Source organism: Myxocyprinus asiaticus, chromosome 2 (assembly GCF_019703515.2).
Source record: "Myxocyprinus asiaticus isolate MX2 ecotype Aquarium Trade chromosome 2, UBuf_Myxa_2, whole genome shotgun sequence".
Taxonomy (NCBI): domain Eukaryota; kingdom Metazoa; phylum Chordata; class Actinopteri; order Cypriniformes; family Catostomidae; genus Myxocyprinus; species Myxocyprinus asiaticus.
Genome location: NC_059345.1, coordinates 9622616 through 9645263, shown reverse-complemented (window position 1 = coordinate 9645263; position 22648 = coordinate 9622616). Strand labels below are relative to the sequence as shown.

Genomic DNA, 22648 nt, shown 5'->3' with positions numbered 1-22648 from the left:
CAAAGTTTTCATACACTATGGCTTCGAAGACTTGCCATACAAACATATGGACTACTTTTATTATTATTTATGGTGCCTTTGTCCATTTTGGAGCATGGCAGAATTAATCACCATCCACATTCTTTGTAGAAAAGAGCAGCTCGCCATTCTCCCCAAGATCGCTTTTTGTGTTTTTGGGTGAACTATTCAAAGTGTGGCTTAAGTGGCCAAATACTTTTTGGGGCCACTGTATACAGTATAAAATGTGTCAGAACTCCATAAATAACAGCCAGAGACTAGAGGGCCATCTCACTGTCCTGCATCTGTCCTCTATGTGCGTCAGCACAGACCTAGAACAGCCTGACTTTTTAATGCTTTGACCACTCTCTCCGAGCACAGTAAAATGTAATCACTCAAGCTAAAGGAAAGAGTAGGACTACATTTCCCTCCCTGGTAATTTTCCCAGAGTGAATGACATGCTTTTAAGATTGTTATGCTTGATAATGGGCCACTGATTGCTTTTTGCTGAAAGCATGTACAGTGTTCTCTGAGACATACTTTTTCACTGTCCTTCACTGGTTTATGGATAAATGGAAAGCGAATCATGCTGATTGCACACACAAAGTCAGATACAGATACACAGTAAGACAATTTTCAAATCTACAGTACAAAGAGCAAAGACCACACTTTTCAAGTCTAAAATAACGCAATAAGCAATGAGAGGCTGTGGTAAAATATCTGTAATGCATAAACTAGAACACAGACAAGCAGAGTGATATTGTCCAATCAGATTAGAGGATTGTTAACTGTTGTACAACAGTCATTAGAACAACACCACGTCCACAGTCCATTTCCTAACATCATCATTTTCCCAAGTTTGCGGTACTAGAGATCGTGAAAAATGCCATTCCAGTATGGATGAGAGGCATGAACATAGAAAAATCTATGCGTTTTCAACAGAAATGGTATTAGTGTGGACGTGGCAACCCGATCTCATAAGAAGTAGTATGAATTTATACAAGATGGCTAATTAGTATGAAGTCATACAAGTGTATGAATTCGTTCATATTGTAGACGTGCAAATCCGTGAATGTGTAATTGAAAAAGTAAGCAAATGTTCAGTGTGTGAGATGTTGTTTACATGCTTCTTAATTTTATGCTTTTACCTAAACTGTAGAGTAGAGTCCCAAAGCATGATTTGAAGCAGAAAGAGTAGGTTTTGTATGACGGTAGAAAGTGATTGTCGTGTTTTAGAAGGAGACAAAGAAGAGTCATCTGATTGGCTGTTGTAAAGCTCATATGAATTTGTTTGACCCAACTCGTATGATTTCATCCGATTTAGACAACTCTATGAATCTGTACGATTTCTCATTGAGACTGGGTTTGAAGGTGGCCTGACTTGCTTAGCAAAATATCAACCTGCCGCAATAATATAAAATGTGCGGTCACAGCTTAGCATTTTACAACGGCTTTGAACACGGCTCATCCAATCAGAATTTGGATTCGGAGAAGTAGAGGCACCGTGTCCTCAGTCAGTTTTGAAAACTTAAAGTGGGTGAGAAGGAAATGAATCACATGGAGTCTGAAACCTTCTGAGGTGATAAACGGAGATTAGCATCTAATGTGATAAAACACATGAAGCTTTTTTGTAATATGCAAATGAAAAATCTCCACACAAACAGAATCACAAAATATATAAAGGACATTATGTGGAACATGTAAGCGAATTATAGCGTGCCAGAGATAAGAAATAAATGGGTCATGCGGTTTGACAATTCAATATAAAACAAACAAACTAGGCAAATATGGCTCAAGCATTTTACCCTAATATCAAAAGAAAAAAAAAATGTTTTTTTAGGCATAAAGGTTTTTTTTAAATTATTATTATTTTTATGAAAGATATTTTTTTTAATTGTGGTCTGAAAAATAGGCTTAATTATTATTATTATTATTATTATTATTATTATTATTATTATTATTATTACTTTTTTTTTATGTGGATGTTTTATGGTGAAATATGACCTGGACATTTCTTCATGCGATTGTCCCATCTGCTTGAATAACCCAGTGAGATTTTGTGCCTAAGGTAATTCAGTTAAAAATGGTTGTTCCAAACCTAATATATTCTCACAATTAAAGCTTGCTTCACATTAGCCAACATGTAATCTTCTGTTCTGCTCATGAATCACTTTGCAGCCCCTTTCCTCATTAAAATAAATCAAACTCTCATTGATCAATTCACAGCAGCATTTATGCACTCTTTGCCATGTAAACGTGTCGCAAGTGCTTTGGTATATTCTTTTAGGGAGGGAGTTGAGGTAAAGGATGAAGGAAAATTAGAGCTTGGTGCCACTATTTGTGTTGCATTCCACGAATACGGCACACTTTGGTGTCTTATTAATGTTTTTAAACATTAGAGGAAAAATCTATTTTTTTGGTTGTGAGAACTATTAGATATGTTACTTAAGCAAAATTAACCAAACTTGAAAAATATCTAGTTTAAAACACATGAAATATCTGTATACCCTCCCCTTTTCTTTAAATGATCATTTAGACCTGTCCCACTTCAGAGGTCTTGAACTTTTCAACTTTACCATTTAAATAATTGTCATAATTTTTACAATGTTGAATTGATATTCAACAGTTTTTTACTCATCATAGTAAAAAACTATATTTAATTATGAACTAATTTTAATGACCGAAATAATAAGTAATATTTTTACTGCATGTTTATTACAGAAAATTTTATATTTCTTAAAATTGCAACTTTTAAGAAGCAAAATCATTTAGATCCTTTCTACAGCATGGTAAAAATATAAGTAAATAATCTCACTTTATTTTCTCCATGTTTACACAAATTGTAGTGTTGAAAAATGATCAAACAAATATATACAGGTGCATCTCAATAAATTAGAATGTCGTGGAAAAGTTCATTTATTTCAGTAATACAACTCAAATTGTGAAACTCGTGTATTAAATAAATTCAATGCACACAGACTGAAGTAGTTTAAGTCTTTGGTTCTTTTCATTGTGATGATTTTGGCTCACATTAACAAAAACCCACCAATTCACTATCTCAAAAAATTAGAATACATCATAAGACCAATAAAAAAAAACATTTTTAGTGAATTGTTGGCCTTCTGGAAAGTATGTTAATTTACTGTATATGTACTCAATACTTGGTAGGGGCTCCTTTTGCTTTAATTACTGCCTCAATTCGGCGTGGCATGGAGGTGATCAGTTTGTGGCACTGCTGAGGTGGTATGGAAGCCCAGGTTTCTTTGACAGTGGCCTTCAGCTCATCTGCATTTTTTGGTCTCTCGTTTCTCATTTTCCTTTTGACAATACCCCATAGATTCTCTATGGGGTTCAGGTCTGGTGAGTTTGCTGGCCAGTCAAGCACACCAACACCATGGTCATTTAACCAACTTTTGGTGCTTTTGGCAGTGTGGGCAGGTGCCAAATCCTGCTGGAAAATGAAATCAGCATCTTTAAAAAGCTGGTCAGCCGAAGGAAGCATGAAAATTTACCAAAATTTCTTGGTAAACGGGTGCAGTGAATTTGGTTTTCAAAAAACACAATGGACCAACACCAGCAGATGACATTGCACCCCAAATCATCACAAACTGTGGAAACTTAACACTGGACTTCAAGCAACTTGGGCTATGAGCTTCTCCACCCTTCCTCCAGACTCTAGGAACTTGGTTTCCAAATGAAATACAAAACTTGCTCTCATCTGAAAAGAGGACTTTGGACCACTGGGCAACAGTCCAGTTCTTCTTCTCCTTAGCCCAGGTAAGACGCCTCTGACGTTGTCTGTGGTTCTGGAGTGGCTTAACAAGAGGAATACGACAACTGTAGCCAAATTCCTTGACACGTCTGTGTGTGGTGGCTCTTGATGCCTTGACCCCAGCCTCAGTCCATTCCTTGTGAACTTCACCCAAATTCTTGAATCGATTTTGCTTGACAATCATAAGGCTGCGGTTCTCTCGGTTGGTTGTGCATCTTTTTCTTCCACACTTTTTCCTTCCACTCAACTTTCTGTTAACATGCTTGGATACAGCACTCTGTGAACAGCCAGCTTCTTTGGCAATGAATGTTTGTGGCTTACCCTCCTTGTGAAGGGTGTCAATGATTGTCTTCTGGACAACTGTCAGATCAGCAGTCTTCCCCATGACTGTGTAGCCTAGTGAACCAAACTGAGAGACCATTTTGAAGGCTCAGGAAACCTTTGCAGATGTTTTGAGTTGATTAGCTGATTGGCATGTCACCATATTCTAATTTTTTGAGATAGTGAATTGGTGGGTTTTTGTTAAATGTGAGCCAAAATCATCACAATTAAAAGAACCAAAGACTTAACTACTTCAGTCTGTGTGCATTGAATTTATTTAATACATGAGTTTCACAATTTGAGTTGAATTACTGAAATAAATGAACTTTTCCACGACATTCTAATTTATTGAGATGCACCTGTATATATATATATACACACATATATTTTAATTTATGGGAAATATTTATACATTTTATCAAATAAAAACCAACATTTGGTCCCATGCAACTCTGAATGACAGCTTAATTTTGGCAAAATTTGCAATCCTGCTACCTACATTCAGAGAGAGAAAAAAAATCTGAAAAAAAATAAATAAAATAATTTCAGCAAGTAAAAAGCATTTTTTGGGGGGAAGTCTGAGACGGAGAGAAAAAAACAAACAAGGAAAAAACAAAATAAATTGTTGGACATTGATTTATTTTTTCACCTTGCAGTTCAGGGCTTCCATAAAAAAAAAAAATAAAAAAAAATGTAATAGAAAATTGAAAAAGCTCATATAATATGTAGTTTTACCTTCTGAGGTTGAGTCAACATTTTCTGAAATTCAGGCACATTCTTTTATTGACCATTGACAAAAACAGCTTTTTTTAATAGTTAATAGTTTTTAATAGTTTCAGGCCCTATTTTGTACTCTATTCATTCAAATCGCTTTTTGCTGTAGACCAGGGTCTGAAGGACACCAAGCAGCATTGTGTGAGGGCTCTTTCTCTCTGTATCCAAAGGGAATGAGGGTTTTGCTGATTGAGAACCTCTGTGACGAAGAAGGTGGGTGGGGGTGTTGAAACAGATGGCATTTTCTCAGGAATAGAGCATCACTACTGTTTGCTACAATGAAAAGTAACCTAAGCACACCGCTCTGTCCTCAGAGATGGGCTGGGACTGCTGAAGCATAGTTGATTAATGTGACTTCACATACATTGCCATTTCCAGCTGGTTTCACCCAGAGAACAATGACTCAGATTCTCAGATGTGCAGTGTTGTCTTTCAACACAGTTAGTTCAGTGTGGAAAACTCAACATAGTGAGGTGACAGAAACTATTTTCTATGAAGTATTTATAGAGATATCGTCCTGGCAAGTCTTTTTCATTAGTGTTGCAAATTAGGTATAAAAATACCTCTTGCAAAACTTACAATCCACATTGTGTTGTTGTCATATTTAGCTTTTATGCTATAGATTATTTTCCTGTGCTGTATGTGACCACAGAAAGAACAGGAAGTGAATACACTTGCCTGGCCAAAAAAAAGTCGCCATTTGAATTTAAATAAGCAGATACTTAAGAGCCAATGATTGGATCATTATTGCAGTGATTAATATGTTTCAGATGGCAACAATTCTTTAACCCTAACTGATGCAGTGTGTAGCTTCTCATTTCTTAAACAATCATGTCGGAATACATATCTCGTGGTTGTGGAAAAGATGTTACTGTGTTTCAGAAGGGGCAAATTATTGGCCTGCATCAAGCAATGAAAATAACTAAGGAGATTGCTGAAATCACTGGAATTGGGTTAAGAACTGTCCAATGCATTATTTAAACCTGGAAGTATAGTGATGAACCGTCAGCTTCACAGAATAAATGAATGATCGTGATCGGAGATCACTGTAACGCTTGAAGTCACATCGTAAAAAATTGACAGTAGAACTCATGGCTATGTTCAGTAGTTAAAGGAAGAGCATTTCCACACGCACAATGTGTGACCACAAGAAAGCCACCTGTTAGTGAGGCTAATCGGGAAAAACGACTTCAGTTTGCAAGGGAGCATAAAGATTGGACTGTGGAGCAATGGAAAAAGGTCATGTGGTCTGATGAGTCCAGATTTACTCTATTCCAGATGGGCGCGTCAGGGTAACAAGGGAAGCGCATGAAACGATGCACCCATCATGAATAGTGCCCACTGTAAAAGCCTCTGGAGGCAGTGTTATGATCTGAGGTTGCTTCAATTGGTCAGGTCTAGGCAATAAACTGAAGTCAGCTGACTACCTGAATGTACTGAATGACCAGGTTATCCCATCAATGGATTTTTTCTTCCCTGACAGCACGGGCATATTCCAGGACGACAGTGCCAATATTCATTGGGCTCAAATTGTGAAAGAGTGGTTAAAAGTGCCTAATAAGCATTTTTATTTTCAGAGATGATAACTGGGCGCTGCTCACTGAATTAAGCATGCACATAATGAGGTCATATGACAAAAGTGTAGCATACTACTTTTTCAACTGTTTATTGTTGCATGTTAAAGCCGATTTATACTTCCGTGTCTAACCTATGGAGTAGCCTCTATGGGGTGGTTTGCATCTGTAGTTCTGTGTTGGTGTTTTTGCATCGCTACATCTAATAAATAAACAAAAGCAAAGTGTCTCAAGTAGAATGCAAAAAACATATTGTTTCACTCACAGACCAAGTATATATTGTGTAAAAGCATCAAGTTTAAAGTTGTAAACAGATAGGGCTCTCTGTCCCTTTTTCGCTTGGAACTTAATGAAACACAGAATAAAAAAAGCAGCAGATGCTCCCGATTAAAACGAGCCCAAAAGTGTGATATGATGCACAGATCTCGAAGAAAATGTGAAGGTACCTTAGATGTCTTTTTAATCATCCTGACTGAGGGTCTCTGGTTACAAAGCTGACCAATCACAGCTTTTGTGTGGTCTGCGTAGATGCGATGCATTGTGGCATTTTTGGAGAGGAGTGTGTCAGGTTACAGCGTATGATATAAATCGGCCTTAACATGGCTTTTTGGAATACTTCATTTTGATCAGTCAGTCATTCTGCAGTGATTCTTATAGTGACCTAACTGTTTAATGACTAAGCGGTTTAATTGGCAACCTATTTCTAACATAGCTGTGCTAGTTTCATATCTCTCGCATCACTCTGCTGTCTCTTTTTTTCTCACATAAAGTAATTTTAACTCAAACATTTATTTTATGTTCATGTTTTAATTATTTGGTAAGTCTGGGTTTATTTTGCGATATCTTGCTGACTGTACTGTAAATTATTCCTTACCCAATGTGTACTGTTTCACAGGTTATTTAAAAAAAAAATAAAAAATTATGCAGTATTCAGTGTGTAGTGTACAGTAAGCAGTGCTCCAATATTCATTTCGAACAAAAGCCACTGTTTTACTAGCAGTTGAGTCGGCCACTCTTGTTATCCCAAACAGCTCTCTCTCTTTCTCTGTGATGTGAAATGAATGCACTCCACAGGAATGAAGCACCCTTGAACAAATGTTTGCATCAGAAAATGAATGACATTTTGATTCATTTGAGCCAGTGCACTCTCCAATCAGTGTCATCATGGCAGAACAAATTCTAGCATGGAGATAATCATTTGGGAGTCACAATGTTAGCACACTAGAGAGCTAGACAAAAGTTAGCACTCTGACAAATGGCAGAACGGCTCTCTATTTATAAGGACTGTGAGTGTCCGTAGGAGGACTGGCAGGCAGATAGGTGGGATAAAAGCAGGCGGTCGCACATTCACACTTATATTACCACACACACACACACACGTACTAGAGAAACAGACATTTTAAAAACGCCCCCTATTCAGTTCACTGTTCATGTTACTCACAGTAGTCCAAAGTCTGTCCAACATGGATTCTGACAAGGGTAAATTAGAATGGAGTAAATATCAGGGCAGTGCGGTTGCTAATGCGTGCTTTGGTCAACAACAACAATATACCAAGACAAACAGCAATTCCACCCACACAGAGAATTTTTGTTTTCTTCTTTTCTCTTGATGTAGCTAGTACTGTGAGTGCTTTTAATTGCACAGTTCTTACAACGATCCGGGAAACTATTCAAGTCAGACGTATGTTAAAGGGACAATTCACCCAAAAATGAAAATTCTGTCATCATTTACTCACTCTCATGTTGTTACATACTAGTATGACTTTTTTTTACTTCCAGTGTTAATCTCGTCATGAAATTATTGCCGAAAATGATTGTTGTTGAAGGTTTTTTTTATTTATTTATTTTGTGAATGATAACGAAGACTAGACGAAAAAGAGGCACCATGACGATAATCAAACAATGGCTGGGTTTCCCGAAGCACTAAGTAGAAGGATAGTAGCACTTAAGTAGTACTTAATCTCTACGGTGCGTTTCCCAAAAGCATCGTTATCTAAGTAGTACATAGAAGCGCTTGTAAATTAACGAGAGCTTTGAACCACTCTTAAGTCCATTAATTGCAACTTAAATGTATCTTTCTCGCATCTTTCACAGTTTATCAGAGACAAAGGGACATTGAACACCATCCATCCATCTTCTATAGCAGCTTGTCCTATGTAGAGTCACGGGTGGACATTAAATAAATTATATAAATATATTCTGATCTTTGGAAAGCCATTGTACAGTCTGCGTGTGCAACGTGATAGGTCTAAATTAGGTCTAAAGATAGATCTAAATTTACTTGACACATAATGCAGTATAAAGTTTTATTCGCCTTATTTGATAATCATAACCATGATAGCAATAGAAAGATGATCTTATTAAATGGATTTCTTAAGACATATGTGAGTAAAGTGACCCTGTAGTTTAAAACTTAAATGAATAGGCCTAAATAAATAATTATGTCATGAAAGATTCCCCCTCTCTCTCTCTCTCTCTCTCTCTCTTCTTCTTCTTCTTCTTCTTCATCCTCATCTTCCTTCTTCCAATGGCTGGTTTACATAGTCATGTAGTCTGTTTATATGGCAGTCACAAATTGCATTTTTCATAATGGCAGTTGGCTACACGTGCACACTGCCTAGAACTGTACGTAGATGATCTTAATATTTAGAAAGGTCTATAAGTAGTTCAGTACTGATATCCGTCATTTTAATCCTGTTCTGTGTGCATCTGTTCAGTTTCCAGCCAAAGAAACAACACTTTAGGCTACGTGAGAGCCCCTTATTATAATGCGATGCTCATCGCCTACATTCACCTAACTCTAACCTGTTACATGCACTCCTTGCGTCACTTTTATTCATCTCTATAAGCTGAGCAAACATCTGAAACCCTGTCTTACCAAAGCCGTAAATATTTCTTTTATTAAATTCCGTAATAGTTAATACATTTAGGAGCCTCAACAAGGTTACAAACAACTTCCATGTTTGTTAGTATTTCCACATTATTTTCATGTTTAGAAGACAAACTCCTCGACATATCGGCCAAAGTGATCTGCACCTTTGGACTGGACAGCTCCCATAACAAAGGATTTAAGTTTGACTTTATAACAAGCAATCTACGTTCTGGTTTGGGAAACAGGCATTTCTCCATTGTAAAATAACGAGCGACATTAGTTAAGATGATCGTAAAAGCCTAAGTTGCAACGTTATCGGGAAACCCAGCCAATTTGAATTAGAACATAATGTTGATGAAAATATGATGAGAAAAAATTGACTGTAAGATAATTACAGTGCGCTAATAATGTTTTTATCTTTCTAGAAGCGATGTTTGTTAAATGAAATGTTTATACTGTAAATTTTTCTAAATTTTCTGATAAAAATGTTTTGATAAAATTTGACAGTTTTTTGTTATTTTGCACATATTGTCAACTAAAATGTTATTTTTATTGACAAAATATATGCCATTTTATTCAGAGTGGAACTGACTAGAATGAATATGACATGACAAAATATTGACAAAATTTAAAGGATATTTTTGTCAAAAACAAAAATTATTACTGAAATAAAAAAACAAATGTGTGACATACCGGGTTCGATTCCCACTTTTCCCCATCTTGTTTTCTGTCTCCACTCTTAATATTTTTCTTTAATACTACTTATAATAATAATAATAAGAAGAATGAATATAAAGGTTGAATTCCTCGCAGTGATTTGGTCACGGTGATGATCGGGGAGTTGAGAGAAAGGTTTGATCCAGGTAAAATTAACCACGGTTTTGCTGTAGTAATATTGTTAGTGAACAGGTTCTTTGGCAGAAGCCATAATTTTAATGCAATTAACCATGGTGTTACTACAGTAATACGGCATTAATATAGGAACCATGTTTAATTTTGTGGTTATGATTTCACTATAATATACCATGGTGATACTATAGTTACTGTGGTAAACCCATTGTTATTTTTTGTAAGGTAAGGATAGGGTTAGATTTAGGGGTGGGAGATGGTGTAGGGTGTCTGTGGGAGTCTAAATAAACACAAAAAACATGCTGCAGTGATGCCCCAATACTATATGTTAGTATTTAATTAAAGGTGCAAATAGTATCTGCCTATAAAAAATGATGCAATGAAAGTAAATGGTGACTGGGGCTAACATTTTGTTTAACATTCTGTAATCTCCTTTCGTGTTCCATGTAAGAAAGGGAGTTGTATGGGTTTTGAGCGACATCAGGGTGAGTAAATGATGACAGAATTGTGATTTTTGGGTGAACTATCCCTTTAATTTGCACATTTTGCTTACAGACGTCACCAAGGGAGTGTGTGTGGCTCATTCTGTTTCTTGGTCGAAACCGCTGATATCATTGAAAGGAGGGTACACATAATTGACTCCCCATCTTCAAAACGAGCAAACTGTGTTCCTGCATGTAACAGGGGCCTGGTGTGATTTGGATTTGAACTGAAGATCTGTAACCCTCTAAGCCCATCCAAGCACCTCATAGAGCCCTTTAATGGAACACATGGCAGGTCATGAGCTATACATTCATAAGGATTCTTGTTGAGGGAATCATGACAGCTTCATCTCGCTCTCATTGTGAGAGCAGAGTGCAGCTGCTGGAGTGAAGCAGAGATCGGGTGTCTTTCATCACTTCCACTCCTGCTCAGCTTCATAATATACTTACCACATTCTTCATCTCTTCCTCTGGCTTCAAAGTGAAGTCCTGACATCTCATATGCTGAAGTCATACTGTTCAACAGACTGTGGTATATGAAATTTGGCTGACAAACTTAAAACAATAAAAATGTGGCTTCAAATTGCAGCTCTCATTTTATGAGGCTAACAAAAAGTACCATGGTTTTACCATGCTTTTTATTTATTTATTTATTTATTTATTTATTTTACTGTGAATGTATGTAAGGTGGTTTATGGTTTAGACTAATCAGAAGGCCTGGAGGCCAGAGGGCCTAATAAATTTACACTGAGTTATGTATTTTGTATTGTTGCTGTAAGAGCTTTTTGTCCTATAGGCGGATATTTAATATCATGTTATAATTTTCCCTTGAGACCAATCAATATTTGAAACATCCTTTATACAGTATATTAAATCCCTTCTCAGACACTTTTGGGTCTCATGGTGGTTTGGGCATTTTTAAAAGAATAGTTAACCCAAAATTGAAAATGTCATTCCAACCCTCTATGATTTTCTATCTTATGCAGAACACAAAAGGAGAAAATTTAATTAAAGGAATGTTCCGGGTTCAATACAAGTTAAGCTAAATCAACAGCATTTGTGGTAAAGTGTTGATTAAAAATAATTGTTACTTGCCTCTTGTTTATAAAAAAAAAATAATAATAATAATATTACAGTAAGGCACTTGCAATGGAAGTGAATGGGGCCAGTCCATAAACATTAAAATACAGATTCAAAAGTATAGCAACAAGACATAAAGGTTAGACATGTTAATATGATTTTGGTGTGATAAAATCACTTATTAACCTTATCTGTGTAAAGTTATTTCCAAAACCAGGATTACAGAGTTTTGTTGTCAAGACAGTTTTACACACATAAGGTTTGTAAGCAATTACTAAAATCAGGTTTACATGTATAATGTTTGCGTCTAGTGGGAATACTTTAGAAATGGTGTGTATTTTAGCATTTATGGACTAGCCCCATTTACTTGCATTGTAAAGTGCCCTACTGTAATGTTGTAATTTATTTATTATTTTAATAAAGGAGGAATGAGTCTAAACCAATTTTGTGAAAATCAAAACTGTCGCAGATACTGTTAAATTTGGTGAACTTGTATTAAACCCGGAACATTCCTTTCTAACTCTCATCATTTACTCACCCTTATGCCGACTTTCTTTATTCTGTGAAACACAAACAAATCTATTTTGAATTATATATGATGTGTTTATATCCATACAACATAGGTCCAATGCTTCCAAGCTCCAAAAAGGACATAAAAGCTGCATGAAAATAATCCATAAGACTCAAGTGGTTTAATCCATGTCTTATAAAGTAATACGATCACTTTGGGAGAGAACGGACCAAAATATACTATTTGAAGCTCGATTACATTTCCTCGCACTTGACGCATATGCAGAGCACGTACCTAGCACTTTGCGCCTGTATCAAGAATGCTAGAGCGATGAAGTGTAATCGAGCTTCAAATCATGACCGTGCCTAGGAGACTGCAGATGTCAAGATTTATAGTGAAAAAGGAGTTACATTTTTGTCTGTTCTCACCCAAAACCAATCATAATGCTTCAGAAGACATGGGTTAAACTACATGTGTCGTATGGATCAGATTCCCAAACTTTTTTGCCCCCACAGCACCATCAGTAAGGCTGAAATACCACTTCATCGACACAAAACCAAAGATGTGTGTACTTCATATCATTTAACATTATCATTAATATTGATTATTATTTATCAATCTGTATTGTTTTGATCAACCCATAACAGACACCAAGATTATCACTAAAAAAATGAACTGAATTTCAGATTGTTTCATACCAAAACCTACTGTATGCTTTCAGAAGACTTGGAATATGATGTGCTAGCATCTTTACCACTCCAGCCACTGTGAGAACTTGGCAGTGCAATTCTGAAGAGAATGTTGAATTTTGTATGACAAATTGCTTATGTTCTTCATTTGTAAGTCGCTTTGGATAAAAGCATCTGCTAAATGACTAAATATAAATGATGCATGAGTCACAGACTACTTTATTAATACTTTTAGGTCCTTTTTTATTTTATTTTTCGCTTTAAAGTGAGTTACTATCAACTGCAATTTTATTGAAAAAACTTATGCCAGAAGTTTCATTTTTGGGTTAACTATTCCAGATGAGTAGAGTTTTAGTCTTAGAGACACAGTGAACCAGGTCATCATACAAAAGTTCTGCTCCTCATCCATCTGTGTCTTACCTAGAATGGTGACTCTTTGATTTCTCAGCATGAAAATGCTTCTTGATTGTATGGTTCTTTGTATGTGCATATGTATAGGTGTGGCAGTGCGGGGGAAGTGTGGAGGTGTTGCCCTGTGCTCGTATCGCCCATATCGAGCGTGCCCACAAGCCCTACACAGAGGATCTAACCACCCACGTACGCAGAAATGCTCTGAGAGTGGCTGAAGTATGGATGGATGAGTTTAAAAGCCACGTCTACATGGCATGGAACATTCCACAGGAGGTGAGATCTACTGTCTGCTTCATACCACTCAAAATCATGTTGACATTTACATATATTTATTTAGCGGACACTTTTATCTGAAGCAACTTACAAATGAGGAATGCTTAAGTGATTCATCCTAAGGTGACATGAGTAACATAAGAAAAGCTGCTATAGATAGTTCAAAAATTGACAAGAAAAGTACATGCTAATCCAGAGATGGTTTGACAAAGCAACATTGACAAGTTTGATAGTTTGCTATTTTGAGTAACGATTTGGAAGGGAGTATGTAAAAGGAATGTTCTGGGTTTAATACAAGTCAAGATCAAGCAACACCATTTGTGGCATAATAATATACATAATATTATCTTGTAGAACAGTGATTTGATCACACTAAAATCAAGTTAACATGTATAGTGTTTACGTTTTGTGTCTATACTTTTGAAACGTGGTTTATGTTTGTGTTTATGTGTCACCGGTCCTGCTCGACCCACCCCGAGAGGGATTTGAACCACCGATCCCCGGCATGGGAGTTGGACGCGCTAGCAAGGAGGTTATAAAAGCCATGGTGCCTATCCTCGGTTGCTAGTGCATCTCTTAAGGCCAGGAGAGTGAGGTTTACACATTGCACAGCTATCACGTACCAGCTGGCTACTGTTACACTCGCCCTGCCTAAATCTCACTCCCATCTGGGTCACGGCACCAGTGTCACCTGTCCTACTCGACCCAGCGATCCCCGTCACATGGAGTCAGATGTGCTAGCAAGGAGGCTATAAAAACCATGGCCCCTATCCATGCTCACTACATTGACCCCACCCATGGGTTTGACTTTACTTTGCTTAAATTAGTTCACATTTACCATATAGTGTGCTGTTCAAAATTGTTCATAATTTTGACAAATTATACATCTTAATAATATGTCAACATTATTAAGTCTTTTTTGACTAGACTATATAGTATATGTGAACTAATTTAAGCAACGTGACATCAGTTCTGGTGGGTGGGGGGGCATGCAGATTTTTAAAAGATTGCTCATTTTTATCACTCCAGATTACATTATGCCACAAATGCTGTCGACTGAGCTTAGCCTGTATTGAACCCTGAACATTCCTTTAAGGGTTTATTGCACATTCATGAAGGCCAGCCAGTGGTGCACTGCAGTAGTCCAGTCTTGAGATGGCAAATGTCTGGAAAAGGAGCTGAATAGCATGCTTACACAGGGAAAGTCTGATCTTCTTGATGTTATAGAGTGCAAATACATGACAATATAGGAAATTGTGGAAAGGAAAATTAGTGTTGAATCTTGAATCCACTCATACCATGACACACTTACTGAGGTTGGAAGTTCTAACAAGATTCATACATCTCAAATTCAGTTAAATGCTAAAAGCACTCGTTGTTGGGAATAAAAATTATGATCAGTTTTGTCTCTCCAGCTCTTATTTTTTAAGTCATGAATATGTTATAATAGACCTGATTATAAAGCTTGTAGAAAAGTGATTAGAATGCATACTGAGAAATACAGCTGTTATTGTCCATTACCACAGTTATAGTTCTCCAGCCCTCAGTCTGGCTTCCAACCATATGTTGCAGTGCTCCATTTATTTAGAGAGTTTTGGCCCTGCTCATGCATTTATCAGTGAGACAGCAATTGAGACCTAGTAAGAGCGGAAGGCGTGGTGAAACTGCAGTGATTCCCAGGACTAAGCTGAATGTTGAAAGGAAAAGGGAAATGACTGAGGATGCATGAAAAACGACATGGTTTTAGTGCTTTGAACAACATGAACTTAAGATGTTTTTTTCATATTTCACCTCCAGTGGTATACGGAGGTCTTTGCTGTACTGTAATAAAACCGTACAATGAAATCTGGCAAGTGATCTATGTAGTCACAAATTCAAAGACCCTCCCTATGAAATCTGAACACAAGTGGTCACAGGAGATGCATTTGAGACACAAGTTAATAACAGGTGTATGTCTTTGTTGACCACTTGTGATCGAATCGCCAGAGATGGATGTTTTAACCAGGCACAAACCGGGTTTGTTTTTGTGTGTCATTAGGACTCAGGGATAGACATTGGTGACATCACGGAAAGGAAAGCGCTGAGGAAAAGACTGCAGTGCAAGACCTTCCGTTGGTATCTAGTTAACATTTACCCTGAGATGAGAATGTACACAGACACCATCGCATATGGAGTGGTGAGTATTAATGTTAAGTCTTACTGTTATGAAGTAGACGCGATTGTACATGCAAGAGCAACATATTAAACCACAAACAAAGAGCTCAAATACAGCACAAATAACTGTATATTTTGTCAGATTGATTCATTTCACAGAGCAGTGCTTTCTGGAATAAAATTTCAGTTTGTAGTCTTAAAACACGGAAAGAGAATTAGCATTTTCAAGGCATTGGTTGCCTTGGGAGTTTTCACTTTAATTTTAGAATAGCTGTTTTTGATGGATAAGTAAAATAAGGTACTTGAGACTTCACGTTTTGTTGTGCAATATAAACTACACACAGTCATACTGTACCTCAAAGGTGACATTTGAAGCACACTGCAGAAAATACTTTTCTTACTAAGTATTTTTCTCTTGTTTCCAGTAAAAATATTCAAACATTCTTAAAACAAGATAATTTAACTTGAAGCAAAATGACAAGATATTTTGTCGTGATTTTAGAGAAATCGAACAAAATTTAGCTACATTTATGCTTATAACAAGAAAAAACTATTTGCCATTGGGTTAAGAAAAAAAGCTTGATTCATAGACTTAACTAAATTTTGTTCGATTTCTCTGACATTCTACTTCTAAAGTAATTTTTCCTGTTTTAAAGGGATCATGACATACTCTTTTTATATATGTATATGTTCTGAAATGTACACTGTTTCATAGTAGAATGACCTCTTATATGTCAAAATATTAAGGAAAATTTTATTCCTCATGACATGACCCATTTAAAAATGTTTAGATGTTTTTACTGAAAAATAAGACAAAATTACTCTGTAAAAAATATATATATATATAAATATATATATATATATATATTGCAATGCAGCTGTGTTTTTTAAAAACATGCATTGCTAATAAGTTGCTAGATAAGGAATACAACTACCACAATGGCTGAGTTTAAGTGTTTGGCAAATTGGACAACCATTGAACAACCTGAAATGTAACTTTTTGTCTTTTCAGTTAAAATCTTGTCATCCATTCCGAGTTATTGAGTGCTATGAGAGAGTGTTCATGTGAGAATTTGCATTGTTTTTAGCAAGGTCTCGTGTGAACATGTGAACCAATGTGAACAAGCTTCTCTCATCGCACTTATGAATGTGCAATGAACATCGATATGTACACTATAAAATTACTTACATTTCTGGAACTGGACTACTTTAATGATATTTTTTGAGTCCTTTTTTAAGCTTTAAAATGAGGCACTATCCACTGCCATTATTTTGAAAGGATGATATGTGATGTTCATTAAAACGGTCATATTGGTTTGGAATGACAGTTTTCATTTTGGGTGAACTATTCCTTTAACAACAGATCTTAGTTTACTTATACTTCAAAAACTGCTATTCTAAAACCCATTGGAAAGTCCTGAGGAAACCCACGGTGAATTAGCCTTCCAGTTTGGCCTACAAATTAACGTTATGGCTGAACAACTCTATTATGTTGTGAAAAGTCTAATCCAGTCCAGAGCAGTGGTGGTAGCAAGACAGTCTCTCTCTCTCTCCACACAGCTAATGCTTTAACCGCTGTTCCTGTGAGTGCTGAATAAGCGACAGGCTGTTGTCAGTGCCCAGATATTCTACCATTGAGGCTGGATTTGAGAGCAGCAGCTTGCCACGTGTAAAACCCACTCACTGTTCCGTCTGAAGCATCTGAAAAGGATTTTCCAAATTGCTTGACAAAGTGATGCCTGCACTGGTAGTCTTTGAAGTGTAGCACACCCGTACTGTTTATATTAGCCATGCATGTCAAGTCCAAACAATTCATTCCCTTATTTCCCACTAGACAAAATAATAATGCACTTGACTCAATATTGATGTAGAAACAAGCTGTCTGCTGGAGGTGCAGTGCTCATCCTGTGTATATGTGTTTTCAGAGATACAATTTAAAAAGGAAGAAACTGTGGAAAATAGGTCAGCCTTATTGAAATGAATTCTGGGAGTAAAGGGCTCAGAAATAGCTCTCGTCCTCATTACTTTATTCTGACTGACTGCATTTGATGAGCCTTTCAATCACTTTTGCAAGATATTCAGCACACGGTAATAAAAGTCACAGCAGTGTTCAGGCGAATCCAGCAGAAAATGCCACAACAGAGATTAGATCTACGGAAGTGCTCTGCAAGAAATTCTATTGTCACTGATACACACAGCCTTGTGTTTAAACTTTATTTTCGCTCAGTTTAACCCTCTGGGGTCTGAGGGTGTTTTGGGCCCTGGAGAAGTTTTGACATGCCTTGACATTTGTTTTGTTTTTTTCAGTTGCTTAAAAACATATTAATGTCTAAAGTCTGATAACACTGTTTTCAGCACAAACTGGGCTACAATAATATGTGAGCAATATGTATGTACATGTTTGTATATTTGAGAAAATAACGTTTATGCGTGGTTTTTGAAAAAACAAAAATTGTAAGTCACTGAAATAAGGCCATATAACACATACTAAACATTTGTTCACAAGACTTTTGAGGACTGGATCTTGTAGCCTAGAGTTTTTGCTATACAAATGATGTGAAACCATCCTGATCACTCATTCATACAAAACAATATAGTCATTTAACGTTTGTAAGACACTTTTAGTGTTAGAAAGGCCATATGCGAGGAGGCGTGGATGATCATGAATATTGATGTGATTCACACCTGAGGAGACAAAGACCCCTCCCCTGAGAGAGAATGAATGTGAGTAGACTTAATTATTGAATGTATTGTTTGTAGCTTATTCACAAAATCAAGTTTAAGTTAAAAGAATTAATTTGACTATACATTTTCTTTAAATAAAGACTTAAAAACTTTAGACCTACACTACCATTTAAAAGTGTATAGATCTGTAAGATTTTTTAATGTTTTTAAAAGAAGTCTCTTCTGCTCACCAAGGCTGCATTTATTTGATCCAAAATACAGCAAAAACAGTGATATTGTGAAATATTTTTACATTTTAAAATAACTGTTTTCTATTTGAATATATTGTCAAATGCAATTTATTCCCGTGATCAAAGCTGAATTTTCAGCATCATTACTGCAGTCTTCAGTGTCACATGATCTTCAGAAGTCATTCTAATATGCTGATTTTCTAATATGGGCATATTTACAGCATATTTTACACATTTACACCCGAACAGATATTTGCAAGCACAAGCTTCGTTGATGATAATGAGGCAGCATAAACACTAGTTAATATATAATCTAAACATTCATATTATTTTTTAACATATTACATATCATATTTATATCATACAGCATACAATTTAAATACATGCTTTAGCCGACACAACATTTAAATGTAACTAAAACTTGCCTATTAGGACATATTTCAAATTTCAATACTCTGAATACTCTGACTGGGAAGTAAAATATGTACATGTTTATAATAGCATGTCAACTAATGTAAGTAAAACTAAATGACTTACTCATCCAGAATTGTATCCTCGGCTGGATCAAATCGCTCTTCAAAATGTAAACGTTCATCGTCAGAGTCCCACTCTTCTTCTGAGGAAAATGTGAACTCTTCGACACTATCCAGGACCATCTGTGGAGCTTCCTCACATGTGCAGCGTGCCATCTTCCAAACGCGCAGGAAAGTGAATGAATCTGATGATATCCATTTGCATATTTGCATATTTGCATAGACCACCTCAGCACTTTACAGTATGAATAGCATGCTCTGTTGGTGGGTCTGATCACATTAGCAATAATGAGCTGAGCCAGGAGAAACTGTACATCGCTTAGTTTCATACAGATTACATTGCAGGATAATATTTGTTTTAAATTTGAATTGTTTTATTTAAAAGTAGACATTTTAAGCTTTCTTTAGACATATGTTTCATGTTTTTGTGATAAGTATTTACGGAGTTTCAGTTCATTTTTGTGACGTGTTTCAGAAAGATGCTCGCGGAGACAGAGACTGCTGAAAGCGCACCCTGTTTATTTTCTTTATTTTACAAAAGCACAAGGTTTTGTTGTTATTGTGAGTGTACACAAATAAAAGTAGACACTTTATAGTTTCTAATGATGTCTTACACTTATCTGTATGCCCAAAAATGACGGAGTATTTTAAGTTGTTTCCGCTGTTATGCGGAAAAAATCCAGCAGCACGCGCCGGCGCGTCCATCGACCCCAGTTAAAATAAACCCCTAAACCTACTGAGAATTTTTTTTTTCTTCTCTTTTTTTTTTTTTTTTTTGAGGCTCTGCATAAAGCAGCCTAGTCTCATAGAATGAACGTTACTATAGTGTTAAATTTTTTCAAACTGAGATTTACGTGCCGCTTTCTACATATTGCTGCGGTTTCTTGGTGAAGTCAATATTAGAGGTACTACAACAACTGTGTTTTATTCACTTTCACAAACATCAAGGGTACTATGGCTGTTTAAGACTTTATAAACACTTATTTTTCGCTTTATTACTCACACCCTGCTTTGTTATGATACCAAAACACTTTTACTCTAACGCATCATTTGAAAAACTATATATTTTAACGCTTGCGTTACAGACCCACCTACATTTACACACTTATTCCAATGCGATTATCTTACGTGGTAGTTCACCTGATAGATTGTTGGACTTTGGACTCGGAGACCGAACCTCAAGCCCAGCCAAGGATGCTCGAAACGAAAGTGAAAGCGAAGCGAAGCGAAACTGTCACAGATGCGACACGATATGATGTGGTTGCTTCAGTAAATGTGCATCGTTTAGGTTTAGGTTAAGGATGTCTGTTTTGTTCACCTCTTATTTATCGTAATATTTATGGCAATGGCCATTGCCATTGTCACGCAAATTTTTATGAGATCAGGCTGCCGTAAAATGATATTACCGATAAACACTTCAGTGGTAAAGTCAGGTAACTTACCACAGTGAGTTCAAGTCATTTGTGGAAAATACTATGTGACAATGAACCTCTTGTAACCAGACTTTGTCTGAAATATAATTTAGATGATTCATGTGTGTGCATACACTTATGAAAATGATGTTTTTAATGAGAAGCTGTTATTAGAAAAAGAGAGCTGAACCACATTACGGTGCACTTGAGAAACAGCCTTGGGTTTTACCTGCTGTGTATTCTGCTTCAGCTAAGTTGTGTGATTGTTTTCAATGTTAATATATTTTTTTCATATCCCTGCTTAATATGCAGAGACAACTATACATAAGCCATTTTTGGGTTGATTTCTCCGAAAAGTGTGAACACTGTGGCTCTGTGGCAGTTTCAACACATTCATCTGGTTGTTTGAGCTTTCTTACCAGTCCGAAACAGCAACATTGTCTCAACCAATGGCATGAGATTGGGAGTGGGACTATCTGTTTGGGTGATCAATGGAAAATGGAGGGGGTGTTCGGGAAACCTGTTTGAAAATATTATTATTTTAATTCTCATCTATGCAAAAGCAAAAATATGTCATCATGCACATGATTGAAGATGTCTACTTAATTCTCTTAAGCTGATATGCATCATGTTTCTCTCAGCTAAGGAACTCTCTGAAGAGTGACTTGTGTCTTGATCAAGGGCCAGAAACTGACAACATTCCCATCCTTTACCTCTGTCACGGTATGACACCTCAGGTGAGTTACCTTTCTCTCTCTCACTCTTTTTTTTTTTTTTTTTCTACACATGCATCAATGGAATGTGGTTCAAAGAGTTACATTGTATAGGTAGCTCTTGTAATGGTTTTACAAAGAGTTTGAGAAATGTAACACTATTGTAAAGTAGTTCTTTTTAAGTAAGAAATACTGTATAGTCAGCCAGTCTTTATTCGCAAAATAAACCCCGACAGGGTGATCATGATCCCGGTGTAAAGCGGAGAGGATTTGCATTGCTCTGGCTGACTGTACATTATCCCACTTAATATATAGCTACTTAAAAAATAAATAGTTAAAAGGACATGAAATATTGATTTGAGTTTAAATTAGTTTATTAAGTGAGAGGAAAGAGACCATAGAGGGACATGAAACTATACAATATATAGGAAATCGGTTGCCTGGGATAACAGTCAAGTACAGTTAAGCGGTCATTATGCAAAAATATTTTAAAACAGAATGCCGTGATTGACCAAACAGAATCAAATATCCCATGGAGCGAATAACAATAGTTTTTACATGGCTCACTGGGATGCTTAATTCTGATTGGTTAATCACACCATCCGTCAGTGAGATATTTCTGAATAATGACTGCACATCCGGGTACAAAGAGATATCAGACGGGTCATTTGGTAATTGCGAGTCATCTATCCTACTCCTCGTTTCACTCTGCAATCTCTACAAGTAAGCTAATATAATAATTTCAAATATACATTTCATGTCCACTTATTTATTTAGCAAATAGACATCCAAAGCGGAGTAACAAGTAGTCAGAAGGTCATATTTGCAATATAAACACCAACAGAATTTTGACGCAAACTAGGGGTTGAATTTAGCTTTATCTGGAAACTCGTATTTTTGTTATAGCATAAAAACTCGGGCCGTCAATTTAATGCATTAATTTATTGTGATTAATTACATAAAAAATTTAATACGATTAATCATGCCTCCTGACCCTTATGTAAATTCTGTAATAAAAGTATGTATTTTCCTACCATCAGAGCAATTAAAGCTTAAAGTGCATGTAACTTTGTGTTTTATGAGCCGTGTCAGTAGGGGGCAGTAAGTACGCCTCAGTAAACCTCACAAGCAGCGTAGACGCGCTGTTGACAGCTGGACGAAGCACAACAGAATGCAGAGATCTCAAGATGCGATTTTCAAAGTTTAAGTTTAAATTTATTTTGAAACAACAAACATTTTCACATTGCAAACCAAATTCATTACGTGTCATTTCATTCATTTGCATTTAAATGTAAACAAAGCAGGAGAAAAAGCAG

General features: G+C 36.3%; 1 protein-coding gene across 1 annotated transcript in view; it reads left to right on the top strand.

The window, feature by feature from the left end:
- The window catches only part of LOC127412715 (polypeptide N-acetylgalactosaminyltransferase 18-like), a 153246-nt gene that overhangs the window by 101116 nt on the left and 29482 nt on the right, over window positions 1-22648 (top strand). Inside the window, exons 7-9 of the mRNA XM_051649316.1 lie at window positions 13420-13605; window positions 15644-15781; window positions 21261-21356. Of these exons, the coding sequence (XP_051505276.1) occupies window positions 13420-13605; window positions 15644-15781; window positions 21261-21356 (420 nt within the window). The remainder of the gene's footprint in view (window positions 1-13419; window positions 13606-15643; window positions 15782-21260; window positions 21357-22648) is intronic.